The sequence below is a fragment of the Centroberyx gerrardi genome, chromosome 9, assembly GCF_048128805.1.
Source record: "Centroberyx gerrardi isolate f3 chromosome 9, fCenGer3.hap1.cur.20231027, whole genome shotgun sequence".
Classification (NCBI taxonomy): domain Eukaryota; kingdom Metazoa; phylum Chordata; class Actinopteri; order Beryciformes; family Berycidae; genus Centroberyx; species Centroberyx gerrardi.
In genome coordinates, this window is record NC_136005.1 from 1,236,112 (window position 1) to 1,260,419 (window position 24,308).

Below are 24,308 nucleotides of genomic sequence, written 5' to 3' on the forward strand. Positions count from 1 at the left end.
TAATAAATAGTGAAGTTGATCCTATGTATGAATTTCTTTCCAAAGCCTTTGCCTTTCCATCAAGGCAAAGAATCTAAAATATAAGATAGTTTTAATTTGTTTAACAATTTTTTGGTCGCTGCATAATTCCATTTGTATTATTTCATAGTTTTGAGTCTTTACTGTTATTCTAAAATGTGGAAAATAGCAAAAAGAAAAATGTGATGTGTCCAAACTTTTGGCTGGTAGTGTAATCTCACTTTTAATCTGAACTTTTTTTTTTATCAATAATTTGTTGATGAAACATTTTCCTCACAGTCAGCAAAACATATTTTCCTCACAATTTTGGAAATACTTTAGTATGTAATATTTCACAGTTTCACATGCAATTGGTTTGTCAAGTTTGATAAAGTTATATCTGACATGTTTGTGTGTGACAGTACGGAGGTTCAAGTGTTGATGAACATGATGAATCACAGTTTGCTTCAAAAGAAACAAACAAGTTTCCTGTTGTAACTAAAGACTTTATTCTTAATTAACCCTTTTAATTCTGTCAGGCCAGAGGATTTATGGGTGATGTAGTTTTGTATTTTTTGTGAAAACAATGAAGAGGTATTATAATACTTTAATACTTTAAAATCTAGACTGGTGTGTGAATAATTTTGAAAGCATGGAGTTTTGTTTGTGTGGCGTTTGGAGAAATGAGAAAAGGATTTTGAAGGCTGTTCACTGTTTTCAGAGTGTGGATCTTAGTGTGAAGAAATTTGTCTAATCAGTTGAGAAAAACTGTAATTGCACTGGTGCGTTGTCATATACGATATTATAATTCCTCCAGGTTGTGAGTTTCTATCAGATTGTGTATCATGTTAATTCTGATTTTTCTCATCATCGCCTGGTTAAATTCCCGGTGCAGCCGTCAGTCTGCTGCACAGACGGTTTCACTCACTGTGTTGGAATGAGAATGTGTTCCGTCTGCTTCTTTTTTTTTTTTTTTAAGTATTAGTAGATATTTTTTTCTTTATTTATCTTTAATTTATAAATGTCATTGTTTTGGTTAGTTGAAGAGAAGATGCATCAGCAGCAGTTCTGGTAGTGTAGCAGCAGTCAGACTGTGTGAATCTGCTGCGCTGAGAAATCAACAGGAGACTTCATGTTTGTTTTACTGTCAAGGAGAAATTAAAAGTGTGTGACAGTTTGTTATCTCAATATGTCTTCTTTTAGTTCAATCATAAAAAATAAATCATCATCATTGTCATCATCATCATCATCATCATCATCATCATCATCATCATCCAAGGCCAGTAGGTTAGACAAACTTACCAGCCACAGCTGAACTGTTGTGTTATTTCGCAAGTGGTATTTTTTATTTATCTATTTTTTTATAATATTCTACTGATCCCCTAAGGGGAAATCTGCCTTTTCTGTTCCCGTCCTCCACAAGGAGGTCAGAGGTCAGGGTCTGGAGCTGGTAGGGATTCAGTGGGTGCATTCCATTTGGTAACGATTTCTCCTTGTCTCCTCGGTGAAAGGTCACGGGGGAAACGAGGAGAAGATGGGAGGAGGAGAGGAAACGAGTGAACCGTGTCGTGTCTTGCTCAAGGACACTTCAGCAGGGCAGCTGCTTGCTGCCACATCTGTATACCCAGATGTAGACTTTAGTGCAAAACCACTAAGTTTTCCAGCTTAACATCTTCCTGTTTACAAAACTCTGTTCAGGAAGTTTCTGAAATGTTTTCTCCATGTTTCTTTGTGAGTCTGAACAAAACCACTAGAGGGCACCAAGGGCACCGCCTGAGTGACGTGTAAAGTTCTCGTCACGTGATACACGTGCTGACGTAAAGGCAACGTGTCGTGTCAGACGTGGTGACGTGTCAGTACGTCTCTGACAGCTTCGTGTTGTTGTTGCCAACAAGGATCATTTATCAATTTTTAGAAGATTTAGTGTCACCTAGTCTGAATTAACTTACAAAATAGATGCTGGGTAACAACCAAGCCTCTCCCAGCTTTCCCAGCAAGACGACAGAAAACTGGTAAGCAGAAACAAGCAAGTATGGCTAATCGTTCCATCCCGTGTGGAGAGAACTACTTTCCAAAACTCCATTCAAAAATCTAGCAGTTAAATGTAGGATTGCTTATCGGCAAACACAGGTACCTGGTAGAACATAACTCGAGACATTTTATGAATCTGTATAATCTTATGATCAGTTCGGCATGTAAATGATCCACCAAGCTGCACTTAATTGTAATAAAATATCACCTATATAACTGGTTTCCACTGTTTGCTATCGCCCGCCTCATGGTATTTTGCTGGTGGAAGAAGACGGTGGGAATAAGAGGTGAACCTATTCTAAAAGTAGAAATTTTATTGAAATAGATACTGTTTGGTGTATTGGTTATATGCCGAATTGAAGAGTGGTTCGTACTGATTCGTTAAAGATCTTAAGCCATGTTCTAACACGTGTACATTCGCCGATAAGCAAGGCAGCATTAAATTGACAGATTTATGAATGAAGTTTTATGTTACTTTCTCTCCGTACCAGACACCGACACAGAAGATGTTATTAGCAGGAGTCAGAACGCGGCTAAAGGCTAAACCCTGAATAAATGAGCGCTACAAGCCTGATGTAAAATTGCATAGTATGTTGACAACAGTTAATGTTAGTGAGCCATTTAACATCAGAGGCTGCGGACAGCTCGGCTAAGCTAGCTGGGTTGACAGGACAACTTGCCGAGAAAAGGATGAAGTTGCCTTCAGGGATGCTGATTTGTAAATGGGACAAAATCAATGTGGATAATGAGCTATAAGGGGACATTTTCTGCTTCAGATCTGATAACGTTATAGAACAAAGCTCATCAGCCTCCTATTTATTCTCTTTGCAGCAACAGATTTTACATTCATGACAGCATAGTTTGAGTCTTAGATATCTGGCTTTTTAGCTCTGGGAGAGAGTTGATTAATTATTCATGTTAGGCTAGTTTCTTATGTATGTAGGAATTTTATTTAGGAAACAGTTCTCAAGCTATTTTCAAGTGCTTAATCTAGCCTTAGAGGCCTTCAAATGTAGCTTTTTGGTCTGCTGTTTTTCTGCTAAGAAAAATGAGCCCAGTCATTCAGATCTACATTCTTGATATGTTTGCAGTTGCTTTGTATTTCCATGTTTATTTGGCCTGATATTTAATTTTACCTGGTATTTAAAAAGTCTTAAATTTAACTGGATGAAACATACAAACACTCTGAATCTGTTCCAGATGCAGAAGGCCGAGCTCCGTCCTCAGCAGGATGAATTTGGGCTCTAAAAGTAAGAAGCGGGCGGTGCTGCCCAGCCGGCCGGACCCCCCCACCGTGCAGCAGATCCTGGAGGACATCAACCGAGCTTCACCCAGCGACCCGGCCTTCAGCCTGCTGGACCACACCGGCCAGGGTGACTGAGCATGCTCAGACTTACTGTGAAGACGCAGACAAGTGGCAGGGTGGCTGCAGTTAAAATGGTTCAGCAGAGGTGTGACCAAATCAACTTTGCTTGAGTCCCGAGTCAGTCTCAAGTCTTGAGGCACAAGTCTCAAGTCAAGTCCCAAGTCTAAATGTAGAACAGCAAGTCAAGTCAGAATAAATCAAGAGTCCAGTATCAATTTAATATCTTAAAGAAAACTAAATATCTAGGACTTTTCAATGCAATATGGTTTTAATAGGATAAAAACTTGGTAAGAGCATCATGAGTTTGATTTCTATAATCAGATTCAACTTCAATAAATTCAATCATTCCATACAAATTCAGAAAACAGAATTTAAATTCAGTCGTCCGCTGGAACAAATCTCATCACTTTCAATCTAAGTCATTTACACAAACACAAGATCTCAAGTCAAGACTTTAGAAACCTTTTCAAGTCATCAAAGTACAAGTCAGAGTCAAGTCCCAAGTCACCAGAACCCAAGTCAAGTCAAGTCTCAAGTCTTGTCTTTGATACTGGACTCTTGATTTGTTCTGACTTGACTTGCTGTTCTACATTTAGACTTGAGACTTGACATTAATGACATGGACTTGATTTGGACTTGACTTGGTAATCTACATTCAGACTTGAGACTTGACTTGAGACTTATTCCTCAAGACTTGAGACTGACTTGTGACTCGAGCAAAGTTGACTCTGGTCACACCTCTGTCTTGACCTTATACGACTCTATTTGAGACACTGGAGATCAGGGAATTTGATTTTCCAGTGTGAATGCATTTCAGGAAAAAATGTTTTTTTTTAGTTTTTCTCATTAATTACCTGAGGTCGTCCATATTAATACTCGTGCTGTGTGAACAGGGCTGCAGACTCAGCAGGTTAGTGAAAGCCCGGAGGATCACACAGTCTAATATAAAGGTATTTATTTCCCCTCAGACTCGTCCAGAGTTTCCCCGGACAGCGATGTGGAGCTGAAGTTCCAGCAGAGCCGCCGCTACCTGGAGCTGAACGAGCGGCTGCAGGAGGTCAGAGGTCAGCTGGTGCGTCAGAGGGAGGAGCTGCGGGCGGCGGGAGAGCAACTGGACCGAGACGTGGCGGAGGTCAAAGGTCGAGCGCTCTGACCGCACACCGGTTCCTATTGGCTGCTTGATCGGACACTTATCTTTCCAGGAAGCTGAGACTCGAAGAGGAAACAGCCCCGCCTGCTGGAGCCCAGTGCCGCTGACCTCTGACCCCTGACCCCTCTGGTGAAATGTGTACATGTATGTGACCCATGTTGCTAATTAAGAAACCACTTCCTAATTACACTGAGGCTGCGGTCGAATAGTCTTTTTTGCTTAGGAAGGTTCCTAACTGAATGAAATGACCCGGAAGTATCTAAGTGGCAGCCATGATAAGAGCTGTTTGAATTCTCTACATGCTAAGGAAAGGTGCTTCAATGCTTCCTTACTTAGCTCCTTTAGCATAGGATACACTGGACCATCCTTTACGAAAGGAAAGGAGATAATGCCGTCCCACAATTCTTTGCGGCAGCAACGACGCACCATTCGGCCGTTCACGAAAACAAACGATCATGACCGACAAGGGACGCAGATCATCAAGCAAGTTACCGTTGCTTATTAAGCATGTTCCATCTTATGCCATAACTTGCTAATATGCTTATATGTTTTGAACTTTCAACAACATGTTAAACCCATAGAGGCGAACTATGAACTTTACGCTGCTGTCGTAAAATGATCAAAGTGAAGTTAACGTTGTAACGTAACCTATGCTCAGTTTGCATTAGTTATTTCTTCATTCTGAGCGTTGTTGTATTGCCAGCCTTTAGGAATATCATTAATTAATTTGACTTCAGTCACAGATGCTGAAACCCTTACCTTAATAAAGGCCTGTATCAGCCATAACAACTTCAAAGCACAATCAAGTCAACATTTCAAGGTGTTTACTGAGTTGTGTGGTGGTTCTTAAGCTATTATATGCATAGGCTTATAATCAGATCATAATCAGCATATTAACCATAACACAGAAGTCTGTCTTTCTAGAAAAAGGGATATGAGACGTTTTTAGCCAGATGATGTTTTTAATTCAACATGTTTGAAACTTAAGAATGATGATATGTACAGTAGTAGATCTGTAGGCCTAACATGTTATGCCTATCTTGCATGAATTTAACAATAATTTTCATACAATCATACTAATTGGGATTCATGTCGATAAATATGAGCGGACAGGAGGGTGAGCGTGAGCAACCATTCTCAATGTGACAGCCATGTTGTTTCACTTTTGTGACTGGTAGCCTATATTCCTTTTTTATTTCAATTCCAACCTTGGTGATGAAGTAATATTTTTCACCGGGTTGTCCACGTTTATATAGCCTGCATGAAACAACACGGTAAGAACGCACGGGGCGAAGTATCTAAGATGCTTTTAGTAGTCCATCTCCGGAACATTGTAGTTTCACACGGCAGACCCACGTCATTAACATCCGCCGTCACATAATTACATACAGTACATTAGGGCGACTCTTTACAGTGTCCTCATTCCAGTGTAGTAACTGTGTAAAAGTAATGTAAGTATACTATATTACTGTGTAGTACTAGGTTTGGTCTTTCAGTGGAATCATATGGTGATGATCTGGTGATTTGGGGAAATCATGACGCAATTATGCTGTCTGAACTGATGAGAACAAGCAAATTTTATTTAAAAACGACTTTAAAAATAAAGTATGATAGGAATATTATTTGAAAAGTTCAGTTTTGTTTCACATCACACCTAACATGTGAGCCATATTGTGATATATATTGATATTTAAAAAATCCTTATGATTATCGTGATATTGATTTCAACCATATCGCCCAGCCCTAGTACTTACAACACGTTCCATAGGTTAATATACAGGTTAATACACTATAATAAGGCCATTGTAAAGTGTTGCCTAAATTGGCAATGAATAGAAATAAAATGCTCTTTGTTCATGTCATGTCTGCAGTTATCAGTCACTTCTCAACTACAGTATTTTTAAAGTAAAAGTGCACTGAAACTACACAACTATTTCTGTATGAAGAAAGGCTGACACAGTTTAATGAAACACGTCACTTTTTATTTGATGAAAACATTTATTATGATACACTTCCATTGCTTAGCCTATGTCACATGGCACCATATGTCTCTACGGCCTTGTTCACACATGGATTGCTGGAAAAACTGGCCCTCCCTCTTACTTAAAGCCCATCTTCATCAGGTGGTAGAAATCATCACCAAAAAAATAATGTCCATAAAACGAATGGTTTCCCTTCCGCGGTCACTCATGAACCGAGTTGTTTTAGTTTTTTAACAACTTTTCATAACGCATGTAAAAACACTGCAACAATGTGTTTGCATTATTAATAACTGATAATTGGGTCTGTCTGATTCAGTGCGTTTACAAGCACATTGTTTCATTTTTGATATTCGCAAAATTCAAATATTCAGTGTATCACATTAGTCTCCATATACAAGTAAATGAAAAAACTGGTTACTGATGGTTCCATGTAAACACCAGATCCAGACTAACACTTTAGCCGGGATGAAGCTCATATTTGAAATATTACTGTGAATGTAAACACAGTCATTATGGGACAATCTTAGTTTTTCTGGACATTGTTTTCCTGTGTTCTGTTCAAAGAGCTACGGCTGTAGAGAAGACACTAGGCTCTTATCACATCCCCCAAAATACTTCTGCCTTTCCATTGCATGACAGTGTTAACACTTGGCATATCGTATGATTTCTCCAGCCAGGCGTAAACAAGGCCGCTGACAGTGATGGTGGACTAGCTTCTTGGACCTTCTAATGGGGTTTTAACATGTAGCTGAATTCCTCATTCATCTCATACATTGGACTTTACACAGTTCAGCTTCACTGGGTTAATCTGGTTTAACACATTGGTTCAACACATCCCCATTTGCCCCTAATTTCACATTTAGGGGCTGTTAATATGTTAAAATGGCCACCGGGACTTTGAAAGCCTTGCATTCAAAAGCTACTTGGGTTTTATTCATACTCAAAACATGCTTTGGAAGTAGGGTATTAGTAAATGGAAAAAGTTTTTTAAAGAATAAACAGCCCCTTAATGTCACGGATCCACGACCAAATTGTAGATTATTTTTCATTCTGTCCAGCACACCGCTGTCTTCGATCTCTGAGTACACATGGACAAGTGATGTTACAACTACAGAGAATATTCATTGTCTTTATATTTGACTTCTTCAACCTATCACTACTTTTACAGCAAGACAGTTAAGCAGATATTAACACATTATTTTATAAAGACTTCCAGAGAATAACTTCTGCGAGGACACACTTCTGTTGAACCCAACAACTGTTTGGCTCATAACACCCAATCATCATCAAAGCTTTTTTCCTGCTTGGAAATACTTAACAGCATACAGTACCTGATTCTAGTAGCAAACACAAATATAATGTCATCGCGTTTGATTAACAGAGGCATGTACAGCTTATACGCTGAAATAGTTGCTTTGTTCATCTACATTGACAGATACATTATAGGTCTTTGTGGCACTAGAATACAGATGGTATGACTAGAAATGTTTTTGTCAGCCTTTAAAATGTATTTTATCACTGAATAAAGTCATTTTTATCCAGCATCCACAATGTTAACAGGTGTGTATACAGGTAGTGAATATAAGCATGCTGTCAGGAGCAACACAAAGATTCTTTTGCCCACCAGGAAGCTTGAGGAGTTTGTATATCTGCATGTATTTACAATACTGGTTACAGGAGTACATGGAGTTACCCAGCACAGCTGATAGCTTGGAGAACGACGGTATTTGCTATAATATTTTCTGCAGCAGTGGTGTAACAACAAAGGCTAACAGTATATCATAATTAGTTGTGAGTGGTGAGGCAAAGGCCAAAGCGTTGATGTATGTAAAAAATACTTTACATCTCAGTGTATTGTGTCCTTTTTGATCGTCGGTCAACAGTCAGCCACAGTTGGTACCTCTTCAGGTAAAAGTCCAACTGAGTTATCATTCAAAAGTTTGCATATTGTTCTTTTTATTGATTCTGTCAAGGAGACTGATGGTGATTTATGTGCTGAAATCAAGTTCATTGTCTTTGCTGTATGTTTTCACTACATTTCTACCAGGCAATGGTTAATATACAAATACAAAAAAGTACAAAAAGATGCACCTCCATTTTGTGTGAGATTACTCTCTGAAGTGCTTCTCTAAAGGATATATTGGTAGTCTGTCCATGTCAGATCTGTCTCAATGCATACATCCAACCCTGTATGAATAGTAGATGGAATAAGATGAGTTGTGATGAAGGGTTTTTTATCAGAGAAAAAAACTCCAATGCAGTGAAGGAAAAAAAAGGGTCAATACCCGAGGTAAAAGGACTGACACACCCTCTTTGTCCACCTGAGTGCTGAGTTTCATTCAGGAACACAGTAGAGTTGTCCATATTTTATAGGAACCAACCTAACGTTCTATGACTCAGTTTTTTCCCCTGACTTCTCATTGATTGTGGTTGCTTGGTTTTGTGTGTCTTGCAGGCAGCAGGCCATAGGGCTGGGGATGTAGTTGAATGGAGTGACTCTGACGGCCTTACTGGGGGATCCCTGGCGGAAATGGACAACTCCACCCATGTAGCTATCAGAGGTTCCTGTGGACACGGTGCTGTGGCTCCTTAGGGAACCGTCAGAATCTCCATCTTGGAGGTTACTCCCAGAGGCGATGCTGATCTTTCTGAAGATGGCTAGCCTTGCCGCCTCCTCTGAGATGACCGGTGCCGTCTCAACTGTTGGAGAGGTGCTTGAGTTGGTCTTGTTATTCAAAAAATCTTCTGTCTGGACTGTCGCATCACTTGTCTTGCGTGATGCAAGTAGAATAGTTGGCAGTTTCCCTGGCAGAGCTGGTGGCTTTGGTGGCTTTTCCCCATCAGGAGAAGGCACCAGAGGCAACGCAGTGGCTGGCAGAGTGTTTTTCAAGATCTGAGGTACGTCCTCGTCCCTAATCCTCCTCCAGGTGACTCTGTCATTTAGCCGGGATCCACCTCTCTGCCCTTTCTTCTTTGTATCATCCTCGCTCTTTGCTCGTCCACTTGAGTCAGAGGATGAAGAGCGGAGGGAAGAACGGCTGGTCACTCGGCTCAGTATGTTGATGCTCGGTGATGAGGCATGGCGTTTAAAGGTATCTTTCTCTTGCTGCTGCCTGGCTCCGGACATTCTGCCAGGCCCATTTCTCTGAGCCACCCTACAGGGGCTTTCAGAACTAGTTCTTCTGGGAGGGCGTCTTGCAGATAGGTCCCGTTCACTGGAGCTTGCTCTAGCAAGGTTTGTAGTCTGCTTCTGAAGGCCTGGGTCTGGCCTCTGGTCACGTCTGGGTGCTTGTCCTGGCCCCTTTCCTTGCATCCTCCTTGGGCCCTGCACAGCCGCCTTAAGTTCCTGACAACGAGATGAGCAGAGGAAGACAGCAGAGGCAGCTGGACATGCTCTGCGGGGGGATACATGCTGACATGCAGGCGTGGTGCGTGCAGGGCCATCACGTCTCAGAACAGTCTTTGATTCCTTAATGAAAGTCAGTTGTCTTAAGAATCCATTGCGATCAGACTCACTGCTGCTTGAATGGACAGAGGTCATTCTGACCAAGTCAAATCGATTGGCGGGAAGAACCCTTTTCCCGTTGACCTGATTGTTTTGTCTGCTCGTTGGTTGGTTGGTTACCAGCGGTGACAGAGTCCTGGGTTGCCTTGCTGAATTCTGGATAAATGGGATTCGGACTGGTGACTTCTGAGTTTTATGTGCTGGGGATTTCTGAGATTGATTCATGACAGGGGAGCGTCCCTTTCTTTCGGGTGGACTAGTAGCAGGTGGGCTACTAGCTGGTGTGGCATTCTTTTTCTGAGTGGATTTATTTGTTTGAGTAGGGGATGTTATCCTCTTCTGCGACTGTTTTGATGGTGTAGAGCTTTGTGATGATCCAGAGGATGAGCTTTTTGGTATCCTTGGAGGTGGAGTAGAGCTCCTCTTTGGCAAAGACAATTCAATGTCCTGCGGTCGGCCTAATCGGTGAAGGCTCTTTGATCTATGTTGAGCAAGGTTTGGGTTCTTTGGAGCATCCGTCTTGGTTGATACTTTTTGAGGTGGTGGCCTTTGTGAGAGAGTGGTCTCTTTTTTAGGTGTATATATCACTGTTCTGCCTCTGAAAACTACCGGCAAATTTGGAACTGGTTTACGCTGGGCAAAGTCCAGGGGTTTATTTGCCTTTTTGTCTTTAGCAAACTTCTTTTCTTTGGGTGTAAAGCTAGATGTTGACATGAATGACAGCACTGACTCAGTTTCTTCAGAGGAAGGCTCTTGTGACTTCGATGCCTGTAGCCCAGTGACAACAGAATTAGCACCTTCCTGTATGGCTCTCCACTCAACACTGTTGAGGTCTGAGTCTTTATCAGATGCCATATCATCACTGTCAATTTCCTGGTCCATGTTCCACCCATCCGAGGCCTTTTGAAAGTTACTCTTTTGTTTCTGACTCTTCTCTGCTTTCTTCTTCCTGGCAGCAAGCTTCTTTCTCTGCTTGGGCATAGCAGATGTTATGCATTTCTGAAGGAGGTCATCCTCTGAATCCATGCTAACTGAACTTGGCGAGCTTTGCTCTTCATATTGGCTGTGAATGGTCATAGGCTTTGTTTGTTGCAACATATTAGTTTTGTTGTGTCTGTTTTTGGACCATATTTGGTGGGCTTTTGATTTATGATCCTCAAACTCAGCGTCACTCAAAGAACTAAGAGAGGAGCTGAGCGAGTAACATGCCAGGGATTCATCCTTTATTAGGTTCTGTTTTATCCTCTGAAACCCTTTGGCCTTTGCTTGGGAATTGTCAATCCTGCCAATATTTGTCATGCTTCGGGAGAGAGTATTTCTACTTGCTTCCCTCATCTGTTTTCTACTTGTTCGTTTCATCACCTCGTCTTCTTTCTCTTTTTGGTCATCATAGAAGCAATTGATGTCTTCCTCGCTGGGTGATGAATGTCCCATTGGTTGAAAAGCCATGTTTCCTTTAAGTGATCCCCGATTTAGGTTACCTTCTGTGTTTTGCTTTATGACAGGCAGTTCCAGTTTCCTCACTGGGCCTTGGCCTTGCCTCTGCTTTTGTTGATTGGGAGATTGATCACGGTTTCTCTGACTAGCCACTCTATCAGCTACTTCTTTGCTCTGCATCAGCACTCTCTGAGTGGGAATGACATGTTTGGTTGTTCGATTCATTTGACAGACTTGTATGTCAGGTTGGTATGTCATCCTATTGGGTTTGTGGAAGTGTGAGAATATCCTCAGGTCTTCAATCCTCTTTGCCTCATCATCAAGCAGTTCCTGTTTGTTCATACTTTTGACTCTCCAGTCTTTTGCACCCCTCTCCTTCACTGGATATTGAAGTGTTTCATCACTTAGTGATGTTGTGCTGGAGAAATTGACAGGGGTACCTTCTGCAGAATCAGTGTATGATGAATCATCAAATTGGAACTCCTTCTGTGGCATGACAATTTTCCTCCCTGAAGACATTTGGGTGCTGCCATTTGGGAGCATCATGTACACTGGGAGATGTATTGGTTTTCGGATCTGGGAATTTAGAATATGGGAAGGTATGGTGGTCATAAGGGAAGGTCTTACTTTTCTGAACTTGGAGGGCATTGCTGAGTTGATGCATTCTTTTAAGATTTCAATGTCATCATCTGAGTTTCCTTCACTATATCTCTCCCCATGGTCCAGTCCATGCTCATCCTCATCAGGGAATGGAGGATTTCTGTCATTTTGCTGGAGCAGGGGGGTCAGTTTAAGCTCCACATCTTTCTGTATGTAGTGCTCGTGAAGAGGTAGAGCACTCAAGCTCGAGGCACAAGAAAAGTTCTCTGTAGGCTTTTCCACAGTGAAGTAGATCATAGTGTCCAGGTCAGGAGGAAGGTTGAACCTCTCCTTGAAGTCTGCAATCTCCATGAACTTGCGCAGGCTGCTTTCCCACTGACCTGCTATTCCAGCACTCTGTGTTTCTGGTCCATTTGACTCAATACAACATGGAGTTTTACTTCGGCTAGGAGGCATGGTTTGCCCTGGACTGTCGGGAAGATCACTGGGACTAATTGTTCCATCAATCATCTCACTGCATGGATCACTCTGGATTGAGCTGGCAATAGAGGGAGACTCAAAGCTCCCCAGTGAACTGACTGAGCTACAGCGACTCATTACCAGGGGCGTCTCATGGATATAGTTTTCAGAGGAACTGGATGGTGATCTATCTTCAAGTATGGCTGGTGACGCTCCCCTGAGGAACACTTTTTCCCTTTTGGCAGGGCAGGGGATTTCAATTGGATCAGTCTCTTTGCTTGGGAAGCTTTTTGAGTCAGTCACCAGCAGCTGGCTGTCACTCAGGTCTTCCAAGGTCTCATCCTCCTCAGCTCTCTTCACCACTTCTCCATCTTCCACTTCAATTATTTCCAGTGATGAGTCACTCTCCAGCTCGTTTTCACTTTGACTCTGACCATCAAGCGCTCCATCACCAGAGGAGAGGGAGGACAGTGAGCTGCAGCGAGAGAAGCAGATAGGAGTGTTCTCCACCGAGTATTTCTGGACAGTCTCCATCGTCCCAATGGTTGGGCTTCTGGTGGAGCTCATTGGAGAAAATTTTGTAATACTCCCTCCAGTCATTACAGTTGGGACCCAGGCTTGCCTCCTCATTGCTTGGGCAGCCTGAACATTGATACCTGTCTTTGCTACACCAAATTTGGCCACACTCTGAATGAGAGGGACATGTTGATAGGAAGGAGACAGTTTAATGGAAGCCATGCTGACATCAGAGGACACTTTAGTGGATGCGCTGACTGGTGTTTGTAGGTGCGGATCCTGGTTCTTTTCATTGTCTATGCTACTGAGCTCTAGAGCTTTCACCTCTTTGTTGTCCACAATATCTCTCTCTGGAATATCAAGCTGGCTAGTTTCATTCAGGATAGCAGGTCCAACATTTAGATACTCTTGATGAGCAACCTTGAGATCAAGCTGGTTGGGTCGCTTTTGCTGCATGGTTACAGCTCTTGTAGAGGGTCGCATCTGGTCTTTGCTACCGCAGTAGCCATCACTAGTGCTGCCGCTGTTTAGACTATCTGTGGATAAGCTTGTATGGGCAGTTTTGAGGCGTAAGAGGGCGTGGGCTCTACTAAGGCGTTCTCTGTGGGCCAAGCTGCTTGTATCAGAGAGACGGCAAGGGGAGCATGACTTAGCCCGGGCTTCATTTAGCTCATCCAGTCCGTAAGGCCAGTCTGCAAAGTGGTCCTCAGAGCTGAGGCTGAAACTGTCCTCTGAGGATGTATGCATGGTGATGTCCTCCACTAGTCTGTCGATTTTGGCCACAGTGTTGGTGATCTTTTTCGCTAACTTCTCTGCTGCAGCAGACACTACATCATCAGGAGGTACGTGTCTCTTCTCCACCGTCTGAGGCGGCTCTACATCTCTCTCAGGTTCGCTGTCCTTCTTTCGTGGCTGGTTTTGGAGGAAGTTAGAGTTGGTGAGAAACATGGACAGCATAGAGAAACTCCCAGTGTCCAAGCTACTGGAGACATTGGGGGCCTCATCATCATCAAAGCAACCAGAATCTGATGCATAATCCTTTGCCAGACTCTCAATGTGCCGCAGTGGCTTGTTGAGGCTCAGGTGCTTGGGGCTCTGTTTATCGAGGGTATCAAAAGTCTCTGCTAGGTGCTTAGCATCTAGCTCCGCCTCCAGAGCCTTCTGTTTCCTCATGTAGAGTGAGGGCATGCAGGAGCCGGGGGATATGACGGCAGCGTCCTTATATTTTAGGGGTCGGTTGGTGAGGAGGTTCCTTAAAGCTGCAGCGCTGCCCATGGCTATCATTTTGTGCTTGGAGTGGATGAGGTTGCGCAGCATGCTAACTGCTCCCAGATCCCAGAGCAGCTCCTGGTCTTTTGGACTTCGGGCAGAAAGGTTCCACAGAGTCCCACAGGCGTTGCTCACTATGGTCAGGCTGTGGGAGCGCAGGTGCTGCAGCAGAGTCTGGAGGCAGTTATGGTCCCTGAGGATTTGCCTGTGTAGAAATAATGTGAAAGAAACATTAACAACTTGCTCATGTCCAACTGAAATGAAGTATATGTACTTATTTGAAGAGTTAATTTACAAAATGCTAGGTATCCATTTTAGGGGGGGGGTATTCATTACTTAATGTCAATGTGAGGATCCAGACTGTAAAAGTGTTTGCATTTTGTCAACCATGTACTTAAATACTATCCTTCAAAAGTACAATGTTTTATTTTAATTTTGTTCATTTGTTTAATTAATAATTTCCTAAGAGTTGGTGCCACTTTTTTTCAAAATGGTGCATATCTCATTTTGGAATGGAACTATTTTCTTCATCAATCATGATAAGAAAAACCTGTGTCCAACTGAAAATAATTCTAATATAATTCAATCCTATCATAATTATTATCACATTATAACATAACATAATAATCAGTTATTTCTTGACAGTTGGTGTTTGTGTCTAAGAAAACTACCTGTAATCTTCTCGTGTGGCCACCAGACTGGACACGTTGCGGAGGATTCCCCCTCCACTCTCGATGATGGCCAGTGAGTTGGTCTGACACCGGTAGGTCAGTGTGCTGACCAGGAAGCCCAGAGCGCCGTCCACCGAACAGATCGCCACCTTGTTTTCTATGCTGTGAGCTGACAGGTTCCACAGAGCGCTGAGCAGACTCTTCAAGGTGGATTCCTAGAAAGCAGCAGCATTTTCAGGATGTCAGAAAATGTTCAGCTCTGACTGAAAAAAACACCATGCTCATCCAATTAGAAAAACTATTTTACTGCATAGCACCAATGCAGAAAAAACAGATTTCTCTTCTTTTATCAATTCAGAATCTAAAATCACAACAGATGCATGTGTCATGTCAGAAATCTTAAAAAATGTATTCTTGTTCGTGTGACGTCAGCATTTGCCACAAGTACATAACATTGACTCACAATTACTAGCTCATACAAGCTCATTTCATGCCTGTATTACATTTAATCCATATGGGTTTGCCCTTACCTTTGTGGCTTGAAGGGCGCAGGTTATCAGTGCAGACACACTCCCGATGTCTCTGAGGACTCTCTTGCTGCTGATGTCGGCCCGCCATGACAAATTTCTCAGGATACTGGACACGACTTGGTGCAGTTCCTCGCTGTCCGAGGCCAGCTGAGCCACCAGGGCCTGCAGGCAGCTCTTCTTGGAACAGAGAGTGGCCTGCATGGAGACAGGGCAGATGCAAGTCAAACACCTGAACAGTCCACTGTCATTTTTGGTTAATTTGTTAACATAAGACATTTGATGGATGCTCACAGTTCCATGAGTACATACATTTTTAGCAAAGGCAATTTTGTCATGAAAAGGAGACTATAACCACACACACACACACACACACACACACACACACACACACACACACACACCCCTCCCTTTTAACAGTAGCTGTTTGAGAATCAATATAGACTCGAAAGAGAGAGAGGGAGAGAGAGAGAGAGAGGGAGAAAACTGTATATCACCAAAATCGGTCAGTACTGTTATCTACATATGATGACATAAATTCCACATCAGCAATGCAGACAAACCAATGCAGATAATAACAGAGACCACTGCCAGACCAGTACTAAACTTCCAGCGCGCCATCCATATAGAGCCTAAAATGGTAAAGCGACCCCTACACACTGACTAAATTACAATAATGTGTTGTTACCCACCAATAACATTAATTTCTTAGTAGTATTTCAAAGAAGCTCTTCTTGGCTAATTGGGCATTAGTAATTAACTAGTGGGAAGGTTTTCTGGCCCCCTGAAGTAGGAAGAAATACATGTTACGTCTCCTCGCTGTTAAAGTTTTCAGATGACTGGATATTTTTTACCAGTAGTGGGTGCAGTGATTCCTGGACTAAAGGCTGAGACACTCTCAGGTCCCATTTGCTAACACAGGAGATCCTCTGGAGCGCACTGGGCTCCAGACCAGTGTCATGGGGCCGCCTGACCCAGACCCCACTGATCTCTCACACACACACACACACACACACACACACACACACAGACTGGCTCGCACACACACAATGGCTATGTTTTCAAAGAAAAAATAAAGGCATCATATTTGTGTTAATAAATTGTGATCTAGCTACAGATTCTATTTGTTGGGTTGTGCCCCACCGGCTCCTAATGCTGAGACGCTGCTCATTTTTAGCATGGGTGGCCGCAGTGGGAAGGGAACCCCCAACCCCGGCAGTGGTAGTGCCTTGCTTTACCCGCTGATCCACACAGGACTGATTCTGTACCTTGTTGACGACGTCCCCGAAGGTGAGGTTAGTTAGCGCCATTCCTGCGTAGCGGCGTAGCGCCATGTTGATGGGGTCGTTCTGCATGCCGTACATCTCCTGGTCCAGATGGATCAGATCTGCCACAACCTGCAAACCGCCTGGAAAACCACACAGCAGGTATAAGACTCAGCATGAATCTACACAATCATACCATAATGTTTTATTTTGTTGAAGCGTCTCACTAACCTAATTCATTCATGGCACGTCGATACTCCTCTTCAAAGGAAAGCTTCATGACGGCACACATGGCCTGGCAGATCTGAGGGTCAACGGGCTCAGGAATGTCTGGAGAGAACAGAATAGAATAGAATAGACATTAATCCCTTCACTTCATAGTGTCTGTGGTCTTTGCTGTCTCGCCAGCAATGCTCCCTGTTTTGGTTCCCCCAGAATTAGAGGGAACTTTATTACACCGGTGGTTTTGGTTCCCCCAGGCTCGGAGGGCACTGTACTCACCGGTGGTTCTGGTTCCTCCAGGTGAGGGCGTCCCGGTGTGGCTCTCTATCCAGTCCCAGCCGCTGTCGCAGTGTGTTCGGATCTGCTCCAGCATGTGCAGCACCCTCATCTCCCTCCTGGCCTGGCCTTCGTCCTGCTGGGAGTAGATGATGTTGTGCAGGGCGGCGCTGGCTCTGGACTTGGCCTCCCGGCTGCAGCCCGCGGTTCCCCCCGCCGCCTCCCCGGCCCCCGGAGCTTCGTGGAGGATCTGCACCAGCAGGGGAACGCAGCCGGACTTGCGCATGGCGATGCAGCTGTCCTGGGAGCTGGACATGGCCAGCAGGGTCCGGGACATCTCCTCTTTGTCCCGGTTGGCCAGCATGGACAGCAGCCAGAACACCATCTCCACCTGCGTTCAGTTATTCAATCATTTTTGTCAGTGAAGTTTTGCTATTACAATACAAGCAGAACCAAACAAGCACAAACATGAAAAGAACAAACAAGAATTATTCACAAGCCACAATAACGTCATAAGTAAATTTAAATAATAATAAGTGGATAAAATAAAAGTAATTAAAAACGAATTAAAAAAAATTACAGTACATACAATAATATAATTAACATCTAATTAACAGTTTCACATCTCTTTTTGCATACTTTGCATTATTATTATTATTATTATCATTATTATTATTATTATTATTATTACAAAATATACATAGGGATTGACAAGATATTTGGTCAGTGTGATAAATTATTAGAAGTAGGTCACCAAATTATGATTGGTTTAGATACGGCTTTCCAAGAAGATTTAAAAAAAAAACATTTTTGCTTGATCTTTGTTCTCCGTTATAATGTAAAAAGATCACATTTGGACTTGTTTATGTTAAGGTATGAGAGCACCACACCTTACTGAACTGGATTGGTTTTGTACCTTGCTGCCTCCGTCTCCAGGAGGCTCCGCTCCTCCAGCAGAGGAAGATGCATTCTCAGTTTCACCAGCAGAGGGTTTCTCAGCGCTGGAGATCTGCAGAGAGAGAGAGAGAGAGAGAGAGAGAGAGAGAGAGAGAGAGAATTTAAAAAAGACATTTATTCATAATTTAGTCACACTATACAGTGTGATTGACCTATATCATAGAAGAGAGAAAACAAAAAAAATACAAAAAAACTAAACAAAATAAAGCAATAAATACAAGGAAAAAAATCTAAAATTCAGAGATAACAAGTCTTCCTCAACACAACACGTCCCCAACATCCCGGTTTGTAATATTCAAACGGAGAGACAGAGAGAGAAGACAGAGAGATGGAGAAAGAGAGAAGACAGAGACAGAGAGAAAAAGACAGAGAGACAGAGAGAAGACAGAGACAGAGAGAGAAGAAAACAGGGAGATGGAGAAAGAGAGAAGAAGACAGAGATAGACGGAGAAAGAGAGAAGACAGAGAGAGAGAAGAAGAAGACAGAGAGAGAGAGAAGACAGAGAGATGGAGAAAGAGAAGAAGACAGAGAAAGAGAGAAGAAGACAGAGAGAAGAAGACAGAGAGATGGAGAAGACAGAGACAGAGAGAGAAGACAGAGAGAAGAAGACAGAGAGATGGAGAAAGAGAGAAGACAGAGACAGAGAGAAGAAGACAGAGAGACAGAGAGAAGACAGAGACAGAGAGAGAAGAAAACAGGGAGATGGAGAAAGAGAGAAGAAGACAGAGATAGACGGAGAAAGAGAGAAGACAGAGAGAGAGAGAAGAAGACAGAGAGACAGAGAGAAGACAGAGACAGAGAGAGAAGAAAACAGGGAGATGGAGAAAGAGAGAAGAAGACAGAGATAGGCGGAGAAAGAGAGAAGACAGAGAGAGAGAGAAGAAGAAGACAGAGAGAGAGAGAAGAAGAAGACAGAGAGAGAGAGAAGAAGAAGACAGAGAGAGAGAGAAGAAGACAGAGATAGGCGGAAAAAGAGAGAAGAAGAGAGAGAGAGAAGTAGACACGGTGCTTTGTGTCAGTCGGGGTCGAGTGGCTTCATAATTCCTCTTCTGTCAGGTGGAGTCAGATGTTGAGTGGGAGGTTAATGATCGCTTTGAAGCTTCAGTGTTAATAATCAGGATTGTGCTGCCAGCTCTTGATGAAATGTATTCAAGCTTCCAGCACAGGTGGAGATGAACTGAAAAGACGTTGACATTTCTGCTGATTTTATAAATGAACATCAAGTCCTGTCGAATTATTTCAAAATCTGTGCCGATTTTTTTTTATACTAGTAAATATTAGACACTATTGGGTTGAAAAGAAAAAAAACATTAAACATGATATCAAATGTGTGGAGTCTGATGGGAAGATTGCTATTTGATTTTATTAAAAATTATTTATTGAGCAATATTGTATCTTGTGGTTCTTTATTTCACCATTTTAACGTGAATCTGTCACTCGGCACTAATCATTTCTCAAAGCTCCTGCAGGTCAGTGTCGGGTCTTTGTGATTGGTCAGGAGTTAATTGATACGAGTGATTAGTCCGGTCTCCATAAACCAGGAGTGTTTAAGATCAGAGGGTATGTGTATATTTGTGTATATTTACAGAAGCTTGTCTATCTATTTTTTCATCACCATGCCTTTACTGCACGAGGTGTGGTCTGCCTCGTCCCAGACCAGATTCCACCGCAGGCAGGAAAACAAGAGTGACCTACATGTTTTCTCTCAGGTTTCCAGGCCGCTGCTCGAGGTATGTAGCGGTCAGCGCCGGCCGGCCGAAGACCAGAGAGAGACGCTATTGTCGATGGACGGCTAGCAGCTATAAATACCTCTGATTTCCCAGCCCGCCCGCTAATCCTCAGCCCTACAAAGACACACTGCGGCTCGCCGTCGGCCGGAGGCTCCGGCACCGAGCGCCGGCCGCGCCGCTCGGGTTCAGCGAACCAACTGGCTGCATCTCAAATCCTCAGAGAGTCATGTATCAAAGCTTTCATCCCCCTTTCCATCCCATCACCATGGCAACCCCTCGGGGTGTGTGTGTGCATGTATGTGTGTGTGTGTGTGTGTGCCCATTTACGCCAAAGACTGTCTTGCAGACAAAGGGGGGAGGGGGGAGGTGGGGGGTGCAGACATATGCTCATCTGAATAGCAGCATGTAAGCAGTGAGATGTTTATCTTCCTGCTAACAAAAGAAACATGTGATGTTACTCCAGTGTGACAGACAGACAGACAGACAGACAGACAGACAGACAGACAGACAGGCACACAGACAGACAGGCAGACAGACAGGCAGCATCCACTGTGGATCAAATCCAACATTCCTCCATTAAATGCAGCATGAAGACTGTGTGTGATACAAAATGGACGACACTAGCAGGACGTAGAGGAGGGTAAACCCACTAACATCACTTCACCTCCTTTTTACTGGCAGAGGAAACCTTTTAGGGTTTTTACAGAAAATATAGGCTAACACATTTCTGAAAATATAACAGATTTTTGTTAATATTGTTGGTTGCCCACCCGCTGAGCTCATAGTTTCCTGTCTGTCCCACCACACCTCCGCCTCTGATGTGTTAATCCAGAGACGATGTCTCTCTTCAGCACAGCGTCTGGATCAGCAGCTCATTGTTATTCTCAGAGGGAAGCGGAGCGGAGAACGGAGAACGGAGAACGCCGCTCTGCTCTCTTTATCTCAGATACACTCACACTGTGCCAAGCCTGCAGCCTGGCAACAGCCAATCAGAGCAGAGCTTAGTGTGGGGTGAAGCCCTGGTTTCTCTGCATAGTAACAAGCCGGAGCTGGGATGGAGAGAGAGACGGAGGAGGAGTGTAGAATATAGACTGAACAGAAAGGGTTCTGTATAGCACCAGGGAATGGTTCTTTAGGGTTGTACCATAGTAGAACACTTTTAGAAAGGTTCTCTATAGCACCGTGCACAAATGGTTCTGCATAGAACCTGTATGGCACTGTAAAGAACCCTTTGAGAATAAATGAAATGCTCCAAACGAGCAGCATTTAAAGACCTTTTTAAAAATCACACTTGGTTCTTTTTTTTGATTTGTCTGTGATAACACTTTATTTTCTGGGTCCACAATTTCCTAATAATTTCCTAGAAAGGAACTGTTCATTTCTTGGGAATTTTCCTGGAAAGAACCATGAAGAGAAGCAGCAGCTCTGTAGAAACTGTCTCAGTCTGGAGAGTCCATCAGATTCTGAACATTTCCTGGAAAGAACTGCAGCTATAAACTATTTACTGGAAAAATAATAGGCAGAGGTCAATTATCAAAAGTCATTATTCATATAATTCTAATATTGTTATTTGTTGAATTCTTAATACATTTTTAGGTCATTTCTAATTTTGTATATAACTACTACATCATGTCATGGTTCTGTCTTGGAAACTTTCCCTGTAATCAGAACAGAACTTCTTGTTCTTTCCAGGAAACTTCCTAAGAAGTTAACAGTTCCTTTCTAGGAAATTATTAGGAAATTGCAGACCGGGAAAATAAAGCGTTAACGTTTAATTTAATTTAATTTAATTTAATTTAATTTAATTTAATTTAATTTACTTTGCTATGTTTATATGCCCTAACTTTCCACCAGGGATAAATGTAAAAGTATCTGTGTCTGTCTGTCTGTCTGTCTGTCTGTCTGTCTGTCTGTCTGTCTCTCTGCCTGTCTGTCTGTCTGTCTGTCTGCCTGTCTGTCTGTCTGTCTGTCTGTCTGTCTCTCTGCCTGTCTGTCTGTCTGTCTGTCTGTCTGTCTGTCTCTCTGCCTGTCTGTCTGTCTGTCTGTCTGTCTGTCTGTCTGTCTGTCTGTCTGCCTGTCTGTCTGTCTGTCTGTCTGTCTGTCTCTCTGCCTGTCTGTCTGTCTGTCTGTCTGTCTGTCTGTCTGTCTGTCTGTCTGTCTGTCTCTCTGCCTGTCTGTCTGTCTGTCTGTCTGCCTGTCTGTCTGTCTGTCTGTCTGTCTGTCTCTCTGCCTGTCTGTCTGTCTGTCTGTCTGTCTGTCTGTCTGTCTGTCTGTCTCTCTGCCTGTCTGTCTGTCTGTCTGTCTGTCTCTCTGCCTGTCTGTCTGTCTGTCTGTCTGTCTGTCTGTCTGTCTGTCTCTCTGCCTGTCTGTCTGTCTGCCTGTCTGTCTGTCTGTCTGTCTGTCTGTCTCTCTGCCTGTCTGTCTGTCTGTCTGTCTGTCTGTCTGTCTGTCTCTCTGCCTGTCTGTCTGTCTGTCTGTCTCTCTGTCTGTCTGTCTGTCTCTCTGCCTGTCTGTCTGTCTGTTCTTTGGTTAACCTGCGGTGGAAATGTGGGTCAAACTGAGTTAGGAAGCCGTTTTTGTTTTGCCGGAGCTTCATTTTGGAAAACCTGCTGGTTCTATATATTAATATTCAAATACAAATTCAACATTTTATGAAAATCAATGTAATACATCAATAATTTAAAATAATAAACCCTAACCCTAACCCTAACCCTAAATAAATGTGATTTGTGTTTCAAAATCTGCAAAAACCGGGAGATATTGTTGATGTTTTTGTTTGATATTGGTTTTACAGGTCAAAGGTCAAACTGAGGTCAACCTGGTAAATTATCAATGAGCAAAATGGAGATGTTAACAATGATTTATTCGAACTGGTTCATAATTTATGGCTATTAAGTAGGAAGCCCCCCCCCCCCACAAGGAAATCACAAATGACTGATTTGAGCTGCATCAATATAAAAACACTGATTACAATTCAAACTGAGTTCTGGAACAAGTTGAATGGCACAGAGAGTTCAGCTGTTCCAAATTCACGAATGCTCCGCTCCTCTCATCGGTGGGTTTGTTATGAATATTAAATGAGGCAGCAGCTTTCGATTTAACAGGCAAAACACTGAATATGTATTTTCAGTTCTGCTGTTTCTCAGTGATCAGTAGTGAAGCTGTTCAGAGACTGACAGCATCACAGCTGCTGTCAGTCATCTTCTCTTCAGCATCCCCCCCCGTCATCTTCTCTTCTACCCCCCCCCCCCCCCCCCCCCCCGTCATCTTCTCTTCTACCCCCCCCCCTTGCTAGCAAAGCCTCACTATTTCAAAGCAGCCATAAAACATTCAGTGCTGCGCTGAAAAACACTGAGCTGAGACTAAGAACAGGACTGACAGGAAAACTACTGACAGATCAGAGTGAATCACACTGCAGTGGAAGTAAAATGGAAAAAATGCTACAGCCGAAATAAATCATATAGCCTAAATTTCGGTTAATACTCGTCAATACAGGAGACTCACTAGACTTCACTCTGTAGCTGCAACCAGTCAAGCAAAACAATACTGCATGTTGACTGTCTATATGTAGACTGATATGCAAAGTCTGCTGTCTATAGAGGCTTTATAGTCACCAGTCTCTCTCCATGATGAGGAACATGTAGAACTGTGTTAGTTAATAAAGTGTAAATCTGTAGAACTGTGTGTTAGTTAATAAAGTGTAAATCTGTAGAACTGTGTGTTAGTTAATAAAGTGTAAATCTGTAGAAGCAGCTAGAAGCAGAGAGCAGCTGAGTCAGCTTGTTGTGGTGTGGCTGTAGATCCATTCAGTAACGTTCTCAGTAAAAGTGAATAGTGTGATAAGGTGGATTTGGTTCCTGTGACACAGTAAACTGTCTTGTCTTTAGCCCTAGTCTCTACTCCAAAACACTCTGAGTTGTAGCTTGAGAAGAGTCAGCTCAGTTAACCTGAACAAACTGTTAGCTAGCTAACTAGTCGGCAAACACGCTGATGTTAATGTGAACACGCTAACGCTAGCTGCTACTAGATACGTTAGCTAGTGTGCTAATCAGATGTGTTAACAACAAGACAGTGATGTTAGCTGACCAGATACAAGTGATCAGTGATGAAATGATCAGTTCAGTCAGAAACAGACAGAAATTAACCGTCTGTTCAATTCTGTTGAGACAGAAACACAGTCAGCTGTTCACAGAGCTGAAGACCTCCAAGATGGCCGCCAGAGGCGGGGTTACATATTATGTAGAGCGATACATATGTCACCAGATATTATTCCTATACTTTTATTGTACTTGGTGATTAAAATGATTTTGATTCTGATGACTTGTTTTTCTCGTTTTATTGTGTTCA

General features: G+C 42.8%; 2 protein-coding genes across 2 annotated transcripts in view; one reads left to right on the forward strand and one right to left on the reverse strand.

The window, feature by feature from the left end:
• The first annotated feature begins 1,852 nt into the window (after positions 1–1,852).
• Positions 1,853–4,737, forward strand: c9h19orf25 (chromosome 9 C19orf25 homolog). Its single transcript, XM_071906644.2, has 3 exons — positions 1,853–2,009; positions 3,229–3,401; positions 4,363–4,737. Exons 2-3 carry the CDS (start codon positions 3,260–3,262, stop codon positions 4,545–4,547), a joined length of 327 nt encoding a protein of 108 aa, XP_071762745.1. The 5' UTR covers positions 1,853–2,009; positions 3,229–3,259; the 3' UTR covers positions 4,548–4,737.
• A 4,178-nt stretch (positions 4,738–8,915) lies between these two features.
• The window catches only part of apc2 (APC regulator of WNT signaling pathway 2), a 28,545-nt gene continuing 13,152 nt past the window's right edge, over positions 8,916–24,308 (reverse strand). The window contains exons 7-13 of the mRNA XM_071906626.2: positions 18,169–18,282; positions 17,277–17,664; positions 17,007–17,105; positions 16,779–16,918; positions 15,514–15,708; positions 14,984–15,198; positions 8,916–14,517 (exon numbers count right to left, since the gene is read on the reverse strand). Coding sequence (XP_071762727.2) covers positions 8,916–14,517; positions 14,984–15,198; positions 15,514–15,708; positions 16,779–16,918; positions 17,007–17,105; positions 17,277–17,664; positions 18,169–18,282 — 6,753 coding nt within the window. The remainder of the gene's footprint in view (positions 14,518–14,983; positions 15,199–15,513; positions 15,709–16,778; positions 16,919–17,006; positions 17,106–17,276; positions 17,665–18,168; positions 18,283–24,308) is intronic.

Bases quoted from the DNA above. Each gene is read 5' to 3' on its own strand.
- c9h19orf25 (XM_071906644.2), top strand. From the start codon at position 3,260: ATGAATTTGGGCTCTAAAAGTAAGAAGCGGGCGGTGCTGCCCAGCCGG. The intron at 3,402-4,362 runs GTGACTGAGCAT...ATTTCCCCTCAG, and splicing joins GCTGGACCACACCGGCCAGG to ACTCGTCCAGAGTTTCCCCG.